Source organism: Geotrypetes seraphini, chromosome 10 (assembly GCF_902459505.1).
Source record: "Geotrypetes seraphini chromosome 10, aGeoSer1.1, whole genome shotgun sequence".
In the NCBI taxonomy this organism is placed as follows: domain Eukaryota; kingdom Metazoa; phylum Chordata; class Amphibia; order Gymnophiona; family Dermophiidae; genus Geotrypetes; species Geotrypetes seraphini.
The window spans coordinates 27,032,942-27,056,293 of NC_047093.1; the positions used below are offsets into that span (position 1 = coordinate 27,032,942).

The 23,352-nt window shown below is 45.1% G+C and overlaps 1 protein-coding gene across 2 annotated transcripts in view; it reads left to right on the forward strand.

The window, feature by feature from the left end:
* Positions 1–22,024, forward strand: part of SLC9A3R1 (SLC9A3 regulator 1) — a 67,495-nt gene extending 45,471 nt beyond the window's left edge. For both annotated transcript variants that reach the window (XM_033961318.1, XM_033961319.1), the window contains exons 4-6: positions 2,014–2,057; positions 8,928–9,029; positions 21,716–22,024. In XM_033961318.1, the coding sequence (XP_033817209.1) occupies positions 2,014–2,057; positions 8,928–9,029; positions 21,716–21,871 (302 nt within the window). In that variant the 3' untranslated portion in view covers positions 21,872–22,024. The remainder of the gene's footprint in view (positions 1–2,013; positions 2,058–8,927; positions 9,030–21,715) is intronic.
* The last annotated feature ends 1,328 nt before the right edge of the window (positions 22,025–23,352 follow it).

Genomic DNA, 23,352 nt, shown 5'->3' on the forward strand with positions numbered 1-23,352 from the left:
CTGATCAGAAAAGTCTCAGCTGTCGTAGCCTTACTATCAGCAAATTTGGCCACAAATGTAGCACAACGAGGTTAGGGAATCATTTGGCGATGATGGAGAATCACTTTTGAGTACTCATTTTTAATATTAATGACCTTGTTGTACTACATTTGCATGGCAGTATCGGTGATTGCTGGAAAACTTGGAAAAGACCATGGTAAGCCTTTTTGTTAATCCATCGCTAAAATACATGCACACTAAACCGTCTGGAACCGGTTTAGCAAGCATGTTAAAGGCACATTTTAGTTTTGCGAATCTTCCCCTGAGAGGTGGGAAATGGAGCTGCTAAGGGAGCCAGCTTTTTTAACCTGAGATTTAAGGCATACCCACAACCCACTCCACCTCTGATATACTTTGCTGACCTGACCCATGGCGCCAGCTGTTTTCTCCCCTTCAGCGGTAGCAGAAAACACCTTAAAACATCTGCTGCCATTGGATCAGTCTTGCAGTGAGCTGTGGGACTGGTCAGTGCAGCAGCAGGAGATTTTAAGGTATTTTCTTTTGCCAGCCACTGGAAGGGGATGCTGCTCAGCCGGAGATGACCTGCAAAAACAGGAGTCTCCTCCTCAGTGCAGGAGATTGGCAAGTCTTGGATGGGGGAAGGAACAGGCTAGATTTTTGTTTCAAACTTTATCCACTTGCAGTGTGACATATCAAATAACCTATGCTGACTCACAAATCTGTTTGAAATATTTCCTTTGGCTATCTTATGCTAAACTATAGCACTTCTCTCTAGGAGGAGTATAAAAAATATAGATGTCCCCTAATTTGGGGATATTTTTTTTAATGGACCTATTGAAACACTGTAGAAATGAGACTGCCCGCTTTAGGCCAGAGCTTTCATAAAAGAAATGGTTCTCTTGACATGTGCTAAGCCCAAAATATATAAAAATTAAGTGTTTAGTTTTTACAAAGGTGAATTCAGCCTTACTGAATGGTCATTTGAGTTGGTGTTCATGAAATCAAGCATTTGCTGTTTTTCATCGGAATTTTGATAACCATGGCTTCATTTTGGTTCAGGCTAGCCTGATCAGTCCTTAACTTCTACTGCATATGTGGGTTTGTAATGCTGCTTCAGGAAATCAGAAATAAAAGTTCATTCTTGCTGCAGGCTAAAACTAGAACTGTCTGGTCTCAAATGGAGTCAGCTGGTCATTCAAAACAGTTGTCTTAATTTCACAGAATCAGTGTTAGTTGTAGCTACTTTCTGCACCTTCCCTTTCACACCCATTCCCTTCCTCTTCCCATCTTGCTCTTTCTCTAGCAACCATCAGTGCAGCCTGGTACAAGATATCATCGCCTTGGAACAGTTGATTCACTTGCCAGACGTGGAGCGAGAGGAAAAAGGCTGGGGAAAGAAATTGTAATCTGTTCTGCATGTTTTGCTGTGTCTTTTGCATGTATCTGAATATATAACTGCATAAGCAGTTTTCACCTTGGCACTGACTTTGCTTTTGATATGTGGGTAAATTTTTACTTTTAGTTGACTAGGATTAAAGATGGTTCACCCTTCTGTCCTTCCATGGCTCAGGAAAGACTGTACTGAGAGCAAAGGTGCACCTAGGGGAGTTGAGTGTTTTGAGCCATAGATTTCTTCCACTTTCATCCCATTGGTTCTCAGTCTAATCTAAATACTTTCATGTGCAGATCCTTTTACCCCTGGTGATTAAACCATTGAAGCACTGGAAAAAGTCTTGTCCATATTGCATCTTAAATTTTAAATTCTCTCTTGTGTTTAGCCAAGTGTGAAATTGGATAAGGCGGTCTACATTGCCTTGACCTTCATTCCTTTTTATGAATGAAATCCCATAATATGTGGTCGTGAAGAGGGTGTAATTGGTTTTGTGTAGGTATGTTGGGATGAAGGATGGGAAAAATCTTGGTTTTGGTCCATTTAATTGTTCTAGTGAGTTTCAGAATACTTTGCAAGAGTATGCAAAATAAAGTGGTTAATGAAAATTCTATCTCCTTTAGGTCCTTTGCCAGAACCAATTGCGAATGGAGAGGTGGACGAGAAGGTAAATGAACAATTTTGAATATACATTTTTATCCTGGGTTATAATGAAGTAGAGTTACTCATCTGTAACAGAAGTGTACCTGATCAATCCTGCTGCTTATGGAGAATGAATGACATTGTTTTGTGCCAGGACATAACTCGTCCAGAACTCAAAGCTAATATAAAGTTCTGAGCATGTACAGCTTTTTGCACAGCCGTGTCCTCCAGTTCATAGCTCAAGTTCATCTTTTAAGGAGGTGGGAGAAATGGTGTTCTCTATAGATAAAAAATCAATCGGGAACACTTGCTTAAGTAACTTGGTTTTCTTTGACAAGCAGGATTGAATTGGGTACAAGTGTGACTCCGAGCTCAAGTTCTCAGATAACTGGTGTTGAGCATATCTGGCCATATGATTAAAAACATTGAGTAGTTTATGAAGATAACTAATTAGTGTTAGTCATTTTCACTCTGAGGCCCCTTTTTACTAAACCCCGCTAGCGGTTTTTAGCACTGGGAGCTGCGCTGGATGCCCTGCGCAGCTCCCGACTCTCATTGGAACTCTACGAACACTGGGAGCAGTGCAGCTTCTGACGCTAAAAACCTGTCCAGAAATGCCAATAGAATTGAGGCATCTAAGCAGAATGTCAGGGTCAACAAGGTCAAAGGCAAGTTGAACTGAAGTACCAGTGTGCTTTTTCCCAGGGAAAACAAATGGAAAAGGTAATCAGTCAACGAAGCTAAGACTGTTTCCGTACTGTAATTTGTGCGAAAACTAGGCTGGGAGTCGTGTAGAATGCTGAACTTTTCTAAATATTTCATGAGATCAATGTTAACCAGTCCTTCCATTAGTTTAAGAAAAAGTTGTACGTTGGCAATAGAAACTGACTCCTTGGAGTTTTTAATAACGGGAGTCACAAGGATATGGATAAGTTCCACCAGAAAATAGCCAATACACATACATAAAGAAACCCAGTTAAAAAGTTCAGCTTTGAAGGGGAAGGGAGCTGATTTCATGATGATCTGTGGACAGTTGTCTAATAGGCAATTGGATTTTGCATATTTTGAGTAAAGCTTGAGAAATTGGTTCCAATCTGGGTTTTCGAAATGATTCCAGATCATATCAGCAGTTGAACCTTCATTTTCTAAAGCAAATTGAGTGATTGGTAGATCTATGCTTGTACCTACAAGAGACGATCTCAAATTATGAATTTTTGTGGCGAAGTAGTCAGCACAGGGTGGCATCAGAGGATGGGAGATCTGTATTAGAACATTTTGCAGAAAGGGAATTATAATAATTTTTAAAAGATCTGGGAGCCATTGGCAAATTATTGTAATGATTAGACATCATTTTCCACTGACAGTATATTTATACATAGGGGGGAGGGGGGATGGTATAAAGTTCTATTTAAAGGTTAATCAATAGATAAGAATGCAATATTTATGATATGTTTGATTGAAATATTTGAGGGAAGGGTGGGTGGGGAGAGAATAAATTTATGTATTTACGATGACAATAGAAAGAAATTCAAGTGATGTGTAAAAGTTTTAAATGATGTAATATTGTGTACTTGTTGTAAGATGAAAAAATGAATAAAGAATTTGGAAAAAAAACAAACATTTATGTAGATCAGTATCAAACAGAAAATTGACTTATATATTCTGTCATTCTTTTGCTCATTTCTGACCTGAAGAAGGTGTTGCATTAGAAATGTTTTGACTAGTTTTCAATTTGGGTTTATTAGAAACCCCGTCAATGCTTTCCCAGCATTTGATATTTGGATGTTGGAAGTACTCGTTAATCTCTTGGGCCAAATGTGGTGTGTAACCATGAATTGAATTGTCTTTGTGCAAAATAGTAACAAAGATGAAATCTAGGGTGTGTCTAGCCTAGTGCGTAGGAGACTTCACCATATGAGCCAAACTGGCTTTGTCGAGCGAGGAAGTCAACAGTTCTGCTTTATAACACTGAGCTACTTCACGTGCATGTTAAAACATCCTGAAAACAATTAGCTCAGGTAGGCTAAGACTTACTGAATTTGCTTCCCTTTCCTAGGGGAGTGTACATAATCCACTTCTGAACAGAAATTTTATTAGGCCCCTCCTGCTTTCATTTAACCATGTTCCCAAGTAAGAAAAAATAAAACGAGCCACAACTGAATATTTGGGTGTAAACTGCCTGATGCTGGCTGCTAGGGCTTTGTAGGGCCTGGATGGCATTCAACTGGGGCCTGCATAACTTGTATATTTTTGGAGATTCCCCTCTCCACACCCATTCAGTACAAGTATCTCCAGTAGGTCTGCATCAGCCCCAGGTAGGCCTTCCCCACACCCCCTGAAAATTTAATCCCTGGTCTGACACCCTTCTAGTCACCTGACCCCCCTTGCCCAGGTATTATTTCTAGTTGGTGAAGTATTGCTATGTGAGTATTTACTCGTTTATTGTCTCCCCCCTTTTTAATTACAAATTGTAAACGCTTAGTTTTGATTTGCGTTTTAACAAAATGTAATAAACTTGAAACCACCAAACCCTTCCCCATTTAAAAATAACCCTACTCACAATTAATCCTTGGTGGTAAGTTGTACCCCTCTCCTAGGTACCTGCTACCCCCTAAAAAAAATACTACTACTCCTTGGTATCTAATGTTACTCTCTTCCTCCTCTAATTAAAAAAAAAAACAGGCCATAGCTGGTGCATCCCTGGGATGCAAGGCAGGATGCAGCCATTTTTAAAGATGGCGCTGGAGGCAGGAGCGAGTGGGCATTGCTCCTGCTTCCTATAAAGGTACAGGAGGGTATGGGGGTTGCACTAAGCACCAGAGATTTAATTTTTTTAACTCTGGGAAAGAGGGGAGGGTGGCTGGGCCACTAGATAATCGGGGAACATATTTGATGGGAAGGAAGAGTAGATTGAGGATGAGGGGGCACTAGCCTACCAGAGAACTATGTGTGTGTGGGGGGGGGAGGGAAGGAGGGGAATCTACTAGAGCACCAGGTGGAGGTTTTTTCTACTCGGGGGGAGGAGCTGATTACTGGACATCTGGGGCAGGATGGTTGGATGGGGGGGGGAGAGTTCCTTTCGGCCAACCCTTCCTTCTACACTGTCCTGGACCATGCCAAAAAATTTCATGCGTTAACTCCACATGCAAAACTTTTGCCTTCATTTAAATGAGGTGTGAGGTCAAGGTTTCTGCGTGAGTTAACACCTTCTGCATAGAAAACCTGCAGCAAAAGTGTATCAACTGCATTGGCCCCCAAAGTAGTAAAGCATTGTTTGTTCCCCAAAATATGAGCTTGTTTTGGAACAAACAGGCCCCTATCCCAAACCTTCCTTTCCTCCAGTTATATCTGCCTCCTGCCCTCTTCTCTCACAACCCCCTTAACCCAGCATATATCACTCACCAGACCTCGACTTATTGTTTCAAATGTGATACATGAACCCACTGTTTCCCCTTCACATCTAGTTATCAGTGTCCAAGTGAAAATCAATGATATCTGTATTACTCAAAATACTTCAAAAATATCAAATGGATGTAGAAAGACTGATGTATGTTTTCGTAAGTACAGGTTGCTGAGCTGATTTTAGGAGGGCTGGGGTTGATAGGGGGAGGATATTCGAGGGAGCACAGTGGAGGTTATGACTCAAAGCTGATTGGTAATGAATTCCTGTTTGGATACATACACTTTGAGCCAGTTTTGAATAGATAAATACATTTTTAAAAATCTTTCAAAAAATAAACTGGAAAAGCTTTTTTTCACATTTGATCAGTAGAGCAGAAAAAGGCAACTGGGAAGACTTCTGTGCACTGGAGAGGCCATGTATATTTAGTACTTTGCACTAATTCTGAGTGCTGAGGTTGTCCTGGTCACTTGTGTTGACAATATCCACTTACCGGTATTTTGGTTGTTGCAGATATTTAACTTTTATCTGGCAAACTGTTGTTTTTTTCTAAGATTTCTTGTGATCTTATCAAACAGGATTCTTTTGCTTTAATTACCAGCTCTGGTGGTGGTCCCTTTGACTAGAATCTCAGTGGCTAATGTTCTAACCAGAAACATCTGGCAGTAATTTTATAGCTGCTGTATTAAAGCTTTTTTAATGTTAGAATGACCAAAGGGGTGTGTGAATTGTGTACCCCCCAGCACTGCTAACATGTATGAGAGAGAACATAAGAATTGCCGCTGCTGGGTCAGACCAGTGGTCCATCGTGCCCAGCAGTCTGCTCACGTGGTGGCCCTTAGGTCAAAGACCAGTGCCCTAATTGAGTCTAGTCTTACCTGCATATGTTCTGGTTCAGCAGGAACTTGTCTAACCTTGTCTTGAATCCCAGGAGGGTGCATATCCCTATAACAGCCTCCGTAAGAACATTCCAGATTTCTACCAGTCTCTGGGTGAAGAAGAACTTCCTTACGTTTGTACGGAATCTATCCCCTTTTAACTTTAGAAAGTGCCCCCCCCCCTCTCGTTCTCTCCATGTTGGAGAGGGTGAACAATTTCTCTTTCTCTACTAAGTCTATTCCCTTCATTATCTTAAATGTTTCGATCTTGTCCCCTCTTGTCTCCTCTTTTCGAGGAGAAGAAGCCCAGTTTCTCTAGCCTCTCACTGTACGGCAACTCCTCCAGTTCCTTAACCATTTTTGTCGCTCTTCGGACCCTTTTGAGTAGTACTATGTACGGCGACCAATGTTGGACACAGTATTGCAGGTGGGGGCGCACCATGGCCCGGTACAGCGGCATGATAACCTCCGATCTGTTTGTGATTCCCCTTCTTAATCATTCCTAGCATTCTGTTCGCCTTTTTCGCTGCCACCGCACATTGTGCAGATGGCTTCATTGACTTGTCTACAAGTACTTCCAAGTCTCTTTCCTTCGGGGGGTCTTTCCGAGTACTGCACCGGACATTCTGTATTCATGTATAAGATTTTTCTTACCGACATGCATCATCTTGCACTTATCCACATTGAATCTCATTTGCCATTTTGCGGCCCATTCCTTGAGCTTGTTTGTCACGTTGTAGGTCTTCGCAATCCTTCTGTTTCCTCACTACTCTGAATAACTTTGTATTGTCTGCAAATTTAATCACGTCACTTGTACCAATTTCCAGGTCATTTATAAAATATGTTGAAGAGCACAGACCCGAGCACCGAACCCTGCGACACTCCACTCGTAATGCTTTTCCAGTCCAAGTATTGTCCATTTACCCCCACTTTCTGTTTCCTATCCGCCAACCAGTTTTAAATCCAAGTGAGTACATCATCCTCTATTCCATGGCTCACAATTTTTTGAAGTAGTCATTTATGCGGGACCTTGTCAAACGCCTTCTGAAAATCCAGATATACAATGTCAACCGGGTCACCCTTGTCTATCTGCCTGTTTACTCCCTCAAAGAAGTGCAGTAAGTTTGTCAAGCAAGATCTTCCTTTGCTGAATCCGTGCTCGCTGGTCCTCATCAGATTGTGTCCGTCAAGGTGATCAATGATGCGGTCCTTTATAAGCGCCTCTACTATCTTTCCCGGTACCAAAGATAGACTCACTGGTCTGTAGTTTCCCGGATCTTCCCTCAAACCTTTCTTGAAGATCGGCATAACATTCACAACTTTCCAGTCTTCCGAAATCCTTCCTGATTTGATCGACAGATTGGCTATTAGTTGAAGCAGTTCAGCTATAACCCCTGTCAGTTTCTTGATTACCCTCGGATGGAAGCAATCTGGTCCTGGGAATTTAATATTTTTAAGCCCATCAATCTACCTGCATACCTCTTCTAGACTGACCGTCAACCCTGTCAGTTTCCTGTGTTATAGGCTGTCGGCTTCTGGTATATTGGATATATCCTCTTCGTTAAATACAGACGCAAAAAATGTGTTCAGTTTGTCAGCGATGGCTTTGTCCTCCTTTAGTACTCCCTTTATTCCATGGTCATCTAACGGCCCCACCGCTTTCATCACAGGTCGTTTCCCCTTAACTTATCGAAAGAACAGCTTAAAATTTTTTGCCTCCTTGGCTATTTTTTCTTCTTAGTCTCTCTTGGCCCCTCTCACCGCCTTATGGCACTTGCTTTGATGTTTGTGCTTTTTCCAGTTTTCGTCATTTTTGTCCTTTTCCATTCCTTAAATGAAGTCTTCTTGTCTTATCACTGCCTTCACCGCTACAGTGAGCCACGTCGGTTCCTTGTTCTTTTTCCTCTTGGAACCCTTGTTGATATGCAGTATATATAGTTTTGCACCTCGGTGACTGTGTCCTTAAAAAGGGACCTTGCTTGTTCTAGCGGTTTTTTACAGTGCTTATCCTCTTCCCCACCATGACTCTCATCCCTTTTCGGAAATTCAGTGGATCGATGTTTTGTTCCTGTGTCCAGGTTGAAGTGGATCATATTGTGATCACTGTTTCCCAGCGTCCGTTCTACTTCTATACCTTGCGCCGGTCCTTGTAGTCCATTTAGAATTAAGTCCTGTGTGTAATATGTAAAAGTGATAAGGCTTTTGTGTTATTTTTTTATGGTGGTCTTATCAACCTAAAAAGAATCCAGTTATTTTGAAGAGCAATAGGTCTTGCTAGAATTCTGCTTTGAAGAATCACTTCACCTTTTAATATGAATAAACATGTCATTTCAGTCACTCCATTTTTTTTCTTAGAGCAGAAACAAGCATACTTAAAAGAAAACATGTGTTGCTTCCTGCCATTCTCTTCTCCAGTGTGCAGTTTTATAAAAATATCATATGATCACATTTAGGGTCTTGGTAGTTGCCTAGTACAGGCTATTGTTTGGCAGTTTTATCAAGTGTTCATTTGTAATCACAAAATTTGGGTACCAGATCCTAGTGTTTGAGATACCTGAATATTTGCCTTGTTCCAAAATTACTTTTCATAAATGATCTCCCTTTTCCATCTTTTTAGGCTAGTAGGAAGGAAGAGCTATCCGAGCTGGTGCCTGAAAGCCCCCCTTCCACGCCAGAACTTCTGTCTGTATCTTCTGCTTCAAATGATGTAGATGAAAAGGTAACAAAACTCAGAATGAGGGAGATAATGGAAGGAAGCAGGAGGAATAGGTATAGAGTGTGTGTGCAGTCAGCATCTGCCATAGGATTAAGAGTTCTTATGTGACTAGCCCTTGCAACATGGTAAAGGAATGGAGAAAAGGGTTGCTTGAAAGTTAAAAAAAAATGGCAGATCAGACAAGTGTGTAAATCTACAACCTGTGGAGGATTAAAACTCAGTGTCTGATGTGATCATGTTTTGTCCTCGCCAAAAGCCGTGTCAGGGGCATTAATGCTGTTGGAACAAATTAAAATATTACATCTTAAGTAAAGTTACATATGAAAAGCACCATCTAAATAAATTATTCAAATGGTCTCAAATTATAGCTATGAATTAAATATGTTAATTGCATAAATATGGATTGGACTGAATCGGTATATTCTAGTTTTAACGTATCACATCATGTTTTTATAGAAAAATCTGTTTATTGAATTTTCAAAAAGCAAAACATTCTTGCATAATACAAATCAACAGATAAAGCAGCCTATACTCGTACAGCATCGTAGTGACTTATCATCCTCCCATCCCTCCCCAATCCCTAATAAGTACATTATCCCAGGACAAGCAGGCAGCATATTCTTAACGCATGGGTGATGTCACCGACGGAGCCCCGGTACGGACACTTTTAACTAGAAAGTTCTAGTTGGCCGCACCGCGCATGCGCGAGTGCCTTCCCGCCCGACGGAGGAGAGTGTGGTCCCCAGTTTCTTCGTTTCCGCGGAGCGAAGAAGACGCATGTGTTTCAACGGCTGTTGAAATATCTGATTTTTGCCTTCCCGCTCGCGAAATTGTCTTCCTTTTTGTTCTTTTTCCTTCGGCAGGCCGGCCCTGGCGGGGCCTGTTGCCACCATACAGGCCTCCGGTTTTGATTTTGCGGAGGCCGTGTTTCCCTTCATGCCCCCTCAGCCGGGCTTTAAGAAGTGCCAGCGGTGTGCACGCCCGATCTCTCTCACTGACCCGCACAATTGGTGCCTACAGTGCCTGGGTCCAGAGCATCGGGCTGACACCTGCACCCGCTGTGCTACTCTTAAAAAACGTACATTAAAAAATAGACAGATCCAACAGAATATCCTTTTCGGTACCGGATCTGCCATGGAATCGGCCGCGCCGTCAACGGCACCGCAAAAGTCGGCACCGACTACTTCGACGCCTGATCCTTCCTCGGGGTCGCTGGCACCAGGTAAGCCGGCTAAGAAGCCTTCTACTTCCCTTGAGCGCCCTCCTGCCACAGCGGCGACGCCGGTCCTCCCGGCATCACACCGACCCCGAAAACGCTCTGCCCCGATTTCGGTGAGTGCCTCGTCATCGGCCTCCTCATCGTCGGGGCATGGAGCGGCACCTATGGTACCGAAAAAGAAAAAAGCGGTACCGGTGCCCCCTCTGGACGACCGCATTGCGGCCATACTCCAAAGCCAATTGCAGGAGCAACTACAACAACAACTTCAACACTTGTTGCCAGCAATGTTGGCCCCACTCCTTCCGGTACCGGACCAGCCCGAGCCTCGCACCATACCACCGGTGTCGACACCATCGGTACCATTGAACACCTCCATGCCGGTACTCGCGGCTGAACCACTCAATCCTCCCGTGCAACCACGCTCTGACGCCGACCCTCCCCGACATCGAGACCGACACCAGTCCCCCCGAGACCAGGACCGGCACCGGTCTTCCTCCCCCGGTACCGTCTCAATGCGCTCTGGCAAATCTCTCTCTAAGACTCGCCACACTGAGCCGTCCACACCACCGTCCCGTCCTATGCACACCGACGTCAGGGACCCGGACTTATGGGAAGAATCCCCACCCATACCCGGTACCGATGATGAGGCTTCATCAACGGACGAGGAACCCTCGATGGTCGATACCAGTTCCAAACCTGAACAGTCCTCATTCACAAAATTTCTAAGGGAAATGTCGGCGGCTCTGTCTATCCCATTGGAATCCGACTCTAAGAAGTCCCAGGCTTTCCTTGACGCCCTGGACTTCGAACAACCCCCCAAAGAATTTTTGAAGTTACCCGTCCACGATATCTTACGAGAAACTTTTTACAAAAATTGGGAAAACCCTCTCACGGTACCGGGTGCCCCTCGAAAACTAGATAGTTTATACAGGGTCATTCCTATCCCGGGGTTCGACAAGCCTCAACTACCCCATGAATCCCTTCTAGTGGAGTCCACCTAAAAGAAAACCCAGGGCTCCAGTGTTTATGCCTCCACCCCTTCTGGCAGAGAGGGCAGAACGATGGATAAATTTGGAAAGCGCCTTTATCAGAATTCCATGCTTGCCAACAGGGCTAATAATTACACCTTCCACTTCTCCTTCTACATGAAGCATTTGGTGCAACAATTCTCCTCCTTACAAAAGTATATCCCTGAGCGTAAGGTCCCGGTTTTTCAACAACAAATTTCTAGTTTGCTCCAACTCCGGAAATTTATGGTGCGCTCCATTTATGACTCTATTGAGCTGACCTCTCGAGCATCTGCCATGGCTGTTGCCATGAGGCGCTTGGCCTGGCTGAGAGTTTCTGACCTCGACATTAATCACCAAGACCGCCTGGCTAACGCACCTTGTCTTGGTGATGAACTCTTTGGGGAATCCCTGGACTCAATTACCCAGAAACTCTCGGCACACGAGACCAGGTGGGATACCCTGATCAAACCTAAGAAGAAGACTCCGCCTGCTCTACCTACAGACAGCAGTCTTCCTACCAACGCAGGTTCTCGGCCAGACCTCTCAACCCGCCTCAACAACAGCCTCGCAGGCCTCGTCAGCAGCACCAAACTCAGGCTCGCTCACAATCTCACCAACCTGCCAAGCCTCTCCCTCAGTTGAAACCATCTCAGCCCTTTTGACTCTTTTCTCCAGGGCATAGCCAGTCTCCCACCATCGTTACCTCTTCCTCAGCCGATCGGAGGACTCCTACAACTCTTCCTCAACCGTTGGGAGGTCATCACATCAGACCTGTGGGTCCTCAACATCATTCGCCACGGCTACTCTCTCAACTTCCAGACTCTTCCACCAGACAATCCTCCCATAGAGTCTGTTTCTCACTCCTCCCAATCCCTCCTCCTCCAGCGGGAGGTCCAATCCCTCCTTCTTCTCAATGCCATCGAAGAGGTACCCCCAGACCAAAGGGGTCAGGGATTCTACTCCCGCTACTTCCTGGTTCCCAAGAAGACAGGAGACCTCCGTCCCATCCTCGATCTCCGGAACCTCAACAAGTGTCTGGTCAAGGAAAAGTTCAGAATGCTTTCCCTTACCACGCTTTACCCTCTTCTCTCTCATCACGACTGGCTATGTTCCCTAGACCTCAAAGAGGCCTACACTCACATTCCAATCCATCTGTCTTCACGTCGCTACCTTCGATTTCAGGTTCAGCACCGTCACTACCAGTACAAAGTACTACCCTTTGGCCTCGCATCATCACCCAGGGTGTTCACCAAGTGCCTCATTGTGGTAGCGGCCTTTCTCAGGTCCCACAACCTCCAGGTGTTCCCCTACTTAGACGATTGGTTAGTGAAAGCACCTACGTCTCCTCTTGTGCTACAAGCCACTCAGCACACCATCTCCTTCCTCCACCTCCTGGGGTTCGAGATCAACTACCCCAAGTCGCATCTGCTTCCCACACAGGGACTGCAGTTTATTGGAGCCGTCCTCGACACCACTCTGATGAAGGCGTTTCTCCCCTCAGACCGCCAACGGACCCTGCTCCATCTCTGCCGTCAGATGCTCCTTCGTCACTCCATCCCAGCTCGGCAAATGATGGTCCTCCTGGGCCACATGGCCTCGACGGTCCATGTGCTTCCTCTGGCGCGACTCCACCTCAGGACACCTCAATGGACTCTGGCCAACCAATGGTCACAGACCACGGATCCTCTTTCTCATCCCATCTCTGAGACATCGTCTCTTCAGCAATCTCTTCAATGGTGGTTGAACTCCTCCAATCTTTCCAGGGGTCTACTCTTTCATCTACCCCCTCACTCCATGGTCATAACCAAAGATGCCTCCCCCTATGCATGGGGAGCTCACCTGGGAGATCTGCGCACCCAGGGACTCTGGACCCATCAGAAGCGTCAGCATCACATCAACTTCCTCGAACTCAGGGCCATGTTCTATGTTCTCAAGGCCTTCCAGCACCTTCTCTACCCTCAGGTTCTTCTCCTGTGCACAGACAACCAAGTCGCCATGTACTACATAAACAAGCAAGGCGGCACCAGATCTCCCCTCCTCTGTCAGGAGGCCATCCGCATCTGGACCTGGGCCACGGCCCACAGTCTCTTCCTCAAGGCTGTCTATATCCAGGGCGAACAGAACTCCCTGGCCGACAATCTCAGCCGCATCCTTCAACCTCACGAGTGGACCCTGGATCCTCCCACACTCCACTCCATCTTTGCTCTCTGGGGCACTCCTCAGGTGGATCTCTTTGCAGCTCCTCACAACCATCAGCTGCCCCAGTTCTGCTCCAGACTCTTCTCTCCTCATCGTCTGGCCCCGGATGCGTTCCTGCTCAACTGGACGGATCAGTTCCTCTATGCCTTTCCTCCACTACCTCTGATGTTGCGGACGCTATTCAAACTCCGCAGGGACAGAGCCACCATGATTCTCATCGCTCCTCGGTGGCCTCGCCAACACTGGTTCTCCCTCCTGCTCCAGCTCAGCTCCAGGGAGCCCATTCCTCTTCCTGCGTTTCCTACTCTACTTACGCAGCAGCATCAGTCTCTACTACATCCCAATCTGTCCTCGCTCCACCTGACAGCTTGGTTTCTCTCGGGCTGGCCTCCATAGAGAATTTGTCTCAGCCTGTCCATCGCATTTTGGATGCCTCCAGGAAACCGGCCACCCTCCAATGTTACCATCAGAAGTGGACCAGGTTCTCCTCTTGGTGTCTACTGCATCACCATGATCCCACCTCATTGGCGGTGGAAACTGTACTGGACTATTTGCTCTCTCTATCCGATGCTGGCCTCAAATCCACCTCAATCAGAGTCCACCTCAGTGCCATCACTGCGTTTCATGAACCTATCCACGGAAAACCTCTCACGGCTCATCCCCTGGTTTCCAGGTTCATGCGGGGCCTCTTCAATGTCAAACCACCTCTGAAGCCTCCCCCAGTCGTCTGGGACCTGAATGTGGTTTTATCAGCCCTCATGAAACCTCCGTTTGAACCACTTACCACTGCTTCAGTCAAATTTCTGACTTGGAAGGTGCTTTTCCTCATTGCCATCACCTCTGCCAGGAGGGTTAGTGAGTTGCATGCACTGGTTGCCGACCCACCTTTCACTGTTTTTCACCATGACAAGGTGGTTCTGCGTACCCATCCTAAATTCCTTCCCAAAGTGGTCTCGGACTTCCACCTCAACCAATCCATTGTGTTGCCTGTCTTTTTCCCTAAGCCCCATTCTCATCCTGGAGAACAGGCGTTGCACACGCTGTACTGTAAGCGTGCCCTTGCATACTACCTTGACCGTACCAGGGTTCACCGCTCGTCCCCTCAGCTCTTTTTGTCCTTCGACCCCAACCGTCTAGGTCGCCCTGTCTCTAAAAGGACGCTCTCCAACTGGCTTGCTGCCTGCATTGCATTCTGTTATGCTTGGGCCGGTCTCTCATTGGAAGGTGCTGTCACGGCCCACAGGGTCAGAGCTATGGCTGCTTCTGTGGCTTTCCTCCGTTCCACGCCCATCGAGGAAATCTGCAAGGCTGCCACTTGGTCCTCACGTTCACTACTCACTACTGTCTGGATACCTTCTCCAGACGGGATGGACACTTCGGCCAATCTGTGTTACATAATTTATTTTCCTAATGGCCAACCATCCCTCCTCCCTCTCTGTTAGCTTAGAGGTCACCCATGCGTTAAGAATATGCTGCCTGCTTGTCCTGGGATAAAGCACAGTTACTTACCGTAACAGGTGTTATCCAGGGACAGCAGGCAGATATTCTTACGTCCCACCCACCTCCCCGGGTTGGCTTCTTAGCTGGCTTATCTTAACTGGGGACCACGCTCTCCTCCGTCGGGCGGGAAGGCACTCGCGCATGCGCGGTGCGGCCAACTAGAACTTTCTAGTTAAAAGTGTCCGTACCGGGGCTCCGTCGGTGACGTCACCCATGCGTTAAGAATATCTGCCTGCTGTCCCTGGATAACACCTGTTACGGTAAGTAACTGTGCTTTCACTCTAGATCAAAAAGAACCCTACTATTATACCAAATCACATCATGTTTTTAATTGGACATTTAAAAACCCCACTTCTGGTGTAAAGGATACAGGAGTCTTTACAAGTGGGTTATGTATCTCCACCTATGAGTTTGTGTAGGAGTTAAATTTTCTTTGGCTCCATCTCCTGCTCTGGGCTAAATTCCAGCTCCTCCTCAGTTTTGCCTTCTACACATGAGTTGGAAGGTAGTTTTCTGATTTGCTCCAAGATAATTTTTATTGTTTTGGGGTATTTTATCCGGATTGTGAAGCTTTTGGTGCTGCAGAGGTTCCAAGTGCTCCTGGGACAGCTCTGACTGCAAGAAGACATAGACTCTTTGGATTGTCTGTAGCTAGCAGGGCAACCCTTGGGAGAACTTGCCCAGCCAGCCTGCAGTAACAATTTGGAGGCTCAGGGACTACTCCCATCATAGCAGAGTTCACTCGTGGCCATCCAGTGCATGAGTGCAGGCTGTGTGGCCCTGTGCCAGTCCTGAGGGCTTTATTGGGTGCCGACTGCGTTTCCCTCCCCCATCAACACGCATGGAGCTAGGAGGTTTGAGGTCAGTCACATTTATTGGTTTGACTGACAGCCTGAAGATACAAGCTTTTGGAGCCACTTATACACTTATCTGAGGCAGACGTCTTCTCTATACTTCTCTGGAGTCCCAGATCCTGCAATAACTGAGTACAGGCTATTGTAACCTATTGGAGACATCGGGGTGGTTTTAAATTGCACTTTTGAGGGTTGCTGGGGCTTCCTTTAGGGTTCCCCAGTTCTTTTTTTTTTTTTAACCTTCCCTGAATTTTTTTGAATAATTTTGCTCTTCTGGGCTGTTTTTTGACACTAGAACGCTGTAGCAGTGGTCATCTTGGATTTTTCAATCCAACTCAATCTACCTCTGTTTGCCTCAAAAACTCCTCAATTTGGATCAAAATTATCCCTATATCATGCCAGATTTGCGCTGGGTGGCCAAAAGAGGGGAGTGTCCATGTGTCATGTACTGTGGTGCATGCGAGGGGGAGGGGGAGCCATGGGCTTAGCCCCCTCTGCTCCCTCCAGGATCATGGATCCACAGGTGATTTGGTCTGTGGGTCAAAACCCCCTCTAGGAGCCAGAAATTAGCGACTCGACATCTGTGGTAAAGCACTATTGCGTGAGCACCCCTGGGCTCTCGAGGAAACGAAGATGATCCCTGGACAGGGATTTATCCTGTATGATATTTGAACCTATATAAATTATATGAGTCTGTTAGCACCATCTGAGACCACGCCAAGGCTTGTGCAGGAGGTTGTATCTCAGGACGGAGTTCCCCTTTCACATTGTCATGCGCACGATCCATAGGTCCAGTCAGAAAAGGACTGGGAAGATTGGGGCTCAGATTAGATTCCATTAATCCCCCCCCCAAATGAAACTTCAATATTGGAAGATTCCAGGTCTCATGGGAAGGCACCAGTCAGAAGACCGTAGCAACTCTGGATCAGAGAGGGACCTGATGGTGTGCTGCCTTTTTAAACAGGCAGATTTGCTGGAGATTATTATAAAATCGTGGAACTAAAAGCTAGAACCCCTGCAGACCCCGAAAGCTCAGTGTCCTGTCATGAGCGGTTCTAAGGATCAGACCACATTCTTTCCCTTGCATCCTTATATTAACATGATGCTAATGGGAAGCCCCAGAGGGCCCTTGTGAGTTGCCATGGCAAAAATGTATTCCATGGCAATGGCTCCTGACTTTCAGCAGATGTTTATTCAGAGTGAGGTGGATTACTTGGTAGTGCAGGTTACCAAGAGGACTTTGCTCCCTAGTGAAAAGGGGGAGTGATATTAAAGGATGTGTAGGATCACAGGGTGGATTTAGTCCTCAAAAGGATGTTTGAGGCCTTGGCATTGGGTCTAAAGGTGGCAGCAGTAGTTCCCTATGTTGCACACGTGTCTGCCCTACCAGATTATGTAAGATTCCTTCATTGGATGATATTCCTCCCCCCTCTCCCAGTTATTGCTGGGGTGGATTATGTGGCAGATGCTGTGTGACATTTTTAGTCATAAGCAAGGCTTCTGCATTCAATCTCCACCTGCAGAATGCTCTGGAATAGGCAGTGGGTGGGAAATTTTGGCTTCCAAGGTCACTTTGACCAGGCTACCTTTTTAAGGGCCAAATTTGGCAAAGGATTGGACTATCTCATGACCAGTGTCAGATCATCGGCCTAAGTCTTTGCTAAACAGTAGATCTTAGACCTTGAGAAGGTCAGGCTGTGGTAATTTTTTTAAGTTCTCAGATTGTCAGCCCTTGGTAGGTTCCTCTGCTCAGAGATATTTTTACAGCTTACAGCAATATGGCAGTTCAAGTAGTCTCAGTCTGCTAGTTCCCACCCAGCAGCAGCCTCCAAAAAGGCCCAATGACGCCAGGTGTGTAACCACAGTTCCACTGATAGGCTTTCTGGGAGGCTTGAGCACAGATAACACTCAGACCACTGGGTATTAGACATCATCGTTTGCGAAGGATACAAACTCAAATTCTTTTGTCCCCTGAGGAATTTATTTGTGGACTCCCCAGGAGGTTTGACTGGAGAGAGCGTTCAAAGTACGAGCAACAGTGAGAAGGCTAATAGACATCTGGGCTTTAGAGCCTGTACTAATAGAAAAAATTGGGCTTGGGCAGATATTCTATATATATTGTCATTCCCAAAAGAGACTCAGATGATTGGAGACCAATCCTGTACCTGAAGTCGGTCAATGCAGCACTAAAAGTGCCCTAATTCATCATGAAAACCATTCGGTTGGTCATTGTGGCGGTGACACCAGGGTGATTTCTAGCCTCTCTAGATTTGACTTGCATATACCCATCTCTCCGGATCACAGGACATTTCTGAGATTTCATGTGCTAGGAAAACATTACCAGTTTGCAGTACTGCCCTTTGGTCTAGCGACAGCACCTCATACCTTCACCAAAGTGAAGCTAACCTGCTAGATTTCAAACATTCTGGCAATGCAGGTGCCTAAGGTATGGCACTGTCTGCAGGTGCTGGGTTTGATGGTAGCACACATAGAGATTGTCCTTTGGGTGAAGGCTCATCTGTGCCTGCTAAGGACATGTCCCACTGGTTTCCGCAGAGGGACTCTCTCCAAATGCGTTTGTCTTGGGTGGAGGACACGTGGCACAGTTTGCATTGGTGGCTACAGCCAGAGTCTCTAGACAAAGGTCTAGCTCTCTACATATCCTTCTGGGTGATTCTTGACATATGCTAGCTTGTACAGCTGGGGAGGCCATTGCAAGGGTCACCTAGTTCAAGAGCATTAGTTGCCCTCCAAGAAGAAATGGTCTATAAACAGACTGGAACCGAGGGCCATCCATTTGGCACAGTGGTTGTTGCAGAGCACTCTAGGAAGGCAATACGGTCAGGATCTCCTCAGACAATGCCACATTGGTGGCATATGTCAACAGACAAGGAAGCATCAAAAGTGCTCCGTTGAATAAAGGCACAATTGCTGTTTCATTGGGTGGAGGTCCACCTGGAGTTGCTGTCAGCAGCAAATGTAGCAGGAGTGGACAGTGTGCAGGAAGACTATCTCAGCCAATGTATCTGAGGGGAGTGGTCATTGTCCCAGAAGGCCTTCAATGTCAGTGGGGGTGGGTGGGACCTTATGTTCGATCTGATGGTGCCGACCAGCAACAAGAGTCTTGTCTGTCTTCAGCCGAAGAATAGACTTCTAGTACATATTTCCCCCTTTGGCCCATGATAGGCCAGTTTATTTCACAGAATTGTGAGCCACTTGAAATTAGTAATCCTAGTTGCCTCAAATTAGCTACGTTGGCCCTTTTTACATGCATCTAATTAGATTACAAAGAAGCAGGTGTGTGACTGTCACTTCATCCATATCTTCTCTCACAGGGTCCAGTGCCCCTAAAGGACCTAGAAAACTTTGGGCTTATGGCATGGCTCTTGAACAAGAGGCCTTGAAGAAAAAGGCCTGCTCAGAAGTGGTCATAGTGACACTCTCAGTGATGGTAGCGGTCTATGCCAAGACCTGGAAGATGTTCCAGTGCTGGCGAATGCAGGAGCAGGTGGAGCCAATGAGAGCTCCAATGACTGTAGTCCTAGTGTTCCTGCAAGCAGGTCTCGAAAGGTCTGGCAGTTGGTTCCCTCAAAGTGCAGGTAGGGTTATCCTGCTTTAGGAATCGAGTGGGTAGTTTCTTTAGCTTCTCATCCCAGATGCAGCCAGATTCTTGAAGAGGGCACTGTGGTTGCTTCCCCCTTCATCAGCCTTTTCCAGCTTGGAACCTTAACATTGTTTTACATAGTCTCACTGAGGCTCCATAAGTCTTTACTGGAGGCTTCTCTGATGGATCTGACAATCACCTCAGTGAGAAGTCTCAGAATTGCAGACACACTCATGCAAAGAGCTGTTCTTCCAGCTTACAGAGGCTGGGGTTATACTTGGTAGTACAGTTCCCTTGTTTTTGCTGAAGGTGGTGTCTGCCTTCCATGTTAATCAGGAAATGCAGCTTCCCGTGTTCCAGGCTATGGCTTCAAAGAAAAAAGATAAGATGTTGGAATTGCTGGTGTTAGAGTTCTACATTATCTAGAAGTGACAAACGAATGAATTGTCTTTTGGCTCACCTTTTTGTTTTAAGAAACACTGGCAAGTGGGGAAAGACAAGCCTCTAAGGTGTCTGTATCCAGATGAATTTGCATGGCGATTGCCTCTGAATACATTGGCTGTGGTAAACAGCCACTGATATCTTTGAAAGCTCACTCCACAAGAAGTATGGCAGCTTTATGGGCAGAGGCCTGGGTGATTAGCGCCTGAAGAGTTTTGTAGGGCACTTATATGGTACCCCTCCATACTTTTATAAAATTTTCCATAGTGGACGTGGCAGCACGTATGGACACCACTTTTCAGTCTGCAGTGCTGACAGCAGGCTCATCTATCCCATCCCACAGGGACTTCTGTGATACGTCCCACTTGTCAAGACTCCTGTATCCTTTGCACCAGAAGGGAAGATTAGGTTCTTACCTCGATTAATCTTTTTTCTGGTAGAAGGTGCAGGAGTCTTGATGGACCACTCTGTCAAATTTCCATTTAGCCTACTTTCTGTCTGAAAGTTATATGTATCCAGAAGTTTGGATTTTTTCCAGAAGTATTTGAAGAGTGTTGTAACTTCTCAATTGTATAGTCAGAGGAGCACCTCTGGGATATCCATCAGTGTTAATGCTGGTTGCATTTAGGTAAGTGGTTTTAGTTCCACCCTGGTTTTCTTTTATTTCCCATATTTTGCACCATATTTGTACAAGGTTTTATATTGAAGTTGATGCTCAACACTATTTAAAGAGCAGAACAGCATTGGCTATTGAAAAGGATTTAGGTCCCAATTCCTGCCCCATACTTTCTCTGTCGTTTGGATCCATCGACCTCTGGGTTATGGGCCCAGAGCTATGTTGGGGAGAATCCCCGTATTCCCCTATTTATTTCTCCTCTTATAGTGCTTTGGTACAAACTGAGGAGGAGCTGGAGTGTGCAGTGTAGCCCAGCGCAGGAGGTGGAGCTGAAGAAAATTTAATTCCTTCTACACAAACTTATGGGTGGGGATACATAACCCACTTGTCAAGACTCCTGTACCCTTCTACCAGAAAGAATATTGAGGTAAGAACATAATCTTCCCTATGACCTAAATAAATGCCTAGATATGCACACACAGGCATACTTAAAATCCCAAAAAGTGTTTTAAAATGCTTTCACCTATAAGGTAGAACCTGAAACAAGAGGAAATAGGTCAGTAATTTGAAATCCAATACAAATTATCAGAGATGAAAATGGAAAAGCAGCAAACTTGCCAGCTGCCTCTTTCTCAAGCAGTAGGTGCTCTAGCTTAGTCGAGCTTAGGTGACAGATCACATGACTTTCAGAAATGAAATGTGTAGTCTAAAATAATAAGCCCACAAATACAGGGTGCAATGAACTTAAAAAAAACCCAAAAACCCAGCACTAAAAATTAGTACATCCATTACTGGCTAAAAACATTGAAAACAGTGAGGATTCAGTTTTAAACATAAAGGTGATCCAAATCATTTAAAAATTGGTTTTTGATGCGTTGAAGTTTGAGTAGAGGAGTAGACTGAAAACCAGGGTTCAAATCCTGCTACTATGTGTAATGATACTTGTAAACTTTAGCAAGACACCTCACCCTTTAATCTGTCATGTCCAAAACTGACCAGCCCTTTGGGATAAGAATATTTACATTTGGGGACATCTGCACTTACTTTTGGAAAATTACATTTGAAATCCAAAGCAAAACTTTGTATAACAACCCTTGAAAGGCTAGATGTGGATGGAGCAGATATGAATTTAGTGACCATCTGTACTTTGTTTATGGTCAAATGCAACAACTGCCTAAATTGGAGTGGAAGGTTGAGTAGGAAGTAACTTGGCTGTTTCTTACACATTTCTTTGTTTAATTTTTAGGAGAAGCATGAGAAAATTGATACCACATCCAATCCTGAGCTGGACTTGAATGTGCCATTGGCTGTTGCCAAGGAGAGAGTACACCAAAAACGGTCCAGTAAGAAGGCTCCCCCAATGGATTGGAGCAAAAAAAATGAACTTTTCAGTAACTTATAAATCACTCTCTTTGGTGATTAACGAGGACTAGGTGAATGGGAGAGTGGAGAGAGCAAAATTAAGTAGATTTTCGTTGTCTCCTCCTACCCCCCCCCAAAAAAAAAAATCACCAGCATCTCATTGTAGTCAAATCTGACTTACCCTGAGTTCATGTGCTTGGGGGGAATTTTTTAAGCAATAATCGGAACAAACGGTGAATGAGTTAGCTATGCTGACAGTATTTCTGTGAAGAATTTCAAGTTCTATAAATATATGGAAGCATCTCTAACTTGCCTGGTAAAGAGCTTATCTTCATATTTTATTGGAATTCACTAGAACTTTCTAGTTTGTGTAATAACCATAGCAGTTTGGAAAGATACTACTATACTTAAATCTGATGACCAAAAATAGGTTTTGACTGAACATGTAACCTTAAGTAAAAGCCAAAACAAAGAGAACTGCAGACAGATGTACAAAGATGCAGGCTAAATTTATTAAACCAAAATCATGAATGCGGTTTTTTTCGCCACGGTGGAGTTTTTAAAGAGATCGTTTTCATTGCTGTTGCTGCTACTCTCTAAGGCTAAGTTCTTGTTTTGGGGTTTTATTTGAAACCTTATCCACCTGGGTCCCCTGATGAAGGCGTGTTTACTGAAACACGGACCGTGTCAGGTCCTTTGGTTTGGTATTAACCGCATTCATGATCTTTGCACATCTGCCTGCAGTTCTCTTTGTTTTGGCTTGTGCTCTTCTCACTGCAAATTGTGTTAGATTTCTTCCCCTTTTGTTGGTTACCTTAAGTAAAAGGGCATATTTCAGGAAGATGCTTGTCAGTAAGTCCTTAAACATGTCCTCTCTTGACCTATTTAACTGAGGCAAGATCATCAGTTTTTCATCCAGTTTTTCTATGATGTACAAATGAGTTATAATTAAAAGGTACATAGGGTACTGTGGAACACAGATGCAACATAAATCATGGTATTAATTGATATAAAACAAAAATTCCCAGTTCCATAAATGCAGACATACCTAAGGCATATGATTTTTTTCATGTTTTTCAAGGACAAGCAGCCATATGTTCACATGTGGGTGACGTCATCCATGGAACCCAGTATGGACAATACCAAGTGCAGAGTCATTTTAAATTTTTAGGCAGTGCTCATACCATGTATGTGTCAGTGCCTTGCTGCTACTTATCACGTGTAGCACTGAAAGGCGTATGCAGCGCTGTACATTTTGATATTTATAGATGTCCCTGCTCAGAAGAACTTACAATCTAACTTGACAGACAGACATGACATATAGGGGTGGGGATGCAGAACCCAAGGTAAGAGAAGTTAGGAGTCTAAAGCATTCTCAGAGGTGGGCTTTTAACTGGGCCTTTAACACTGCCAGAGATGGAGCCTGCCGTAGGGATTCGGGCAGCTTGTTCCAAGCATATGGCACAGCAAGGCAGAAGGGACGGAGTCTGGAGTTGGCAGCTGAAGAGAAGGGCACAAAAA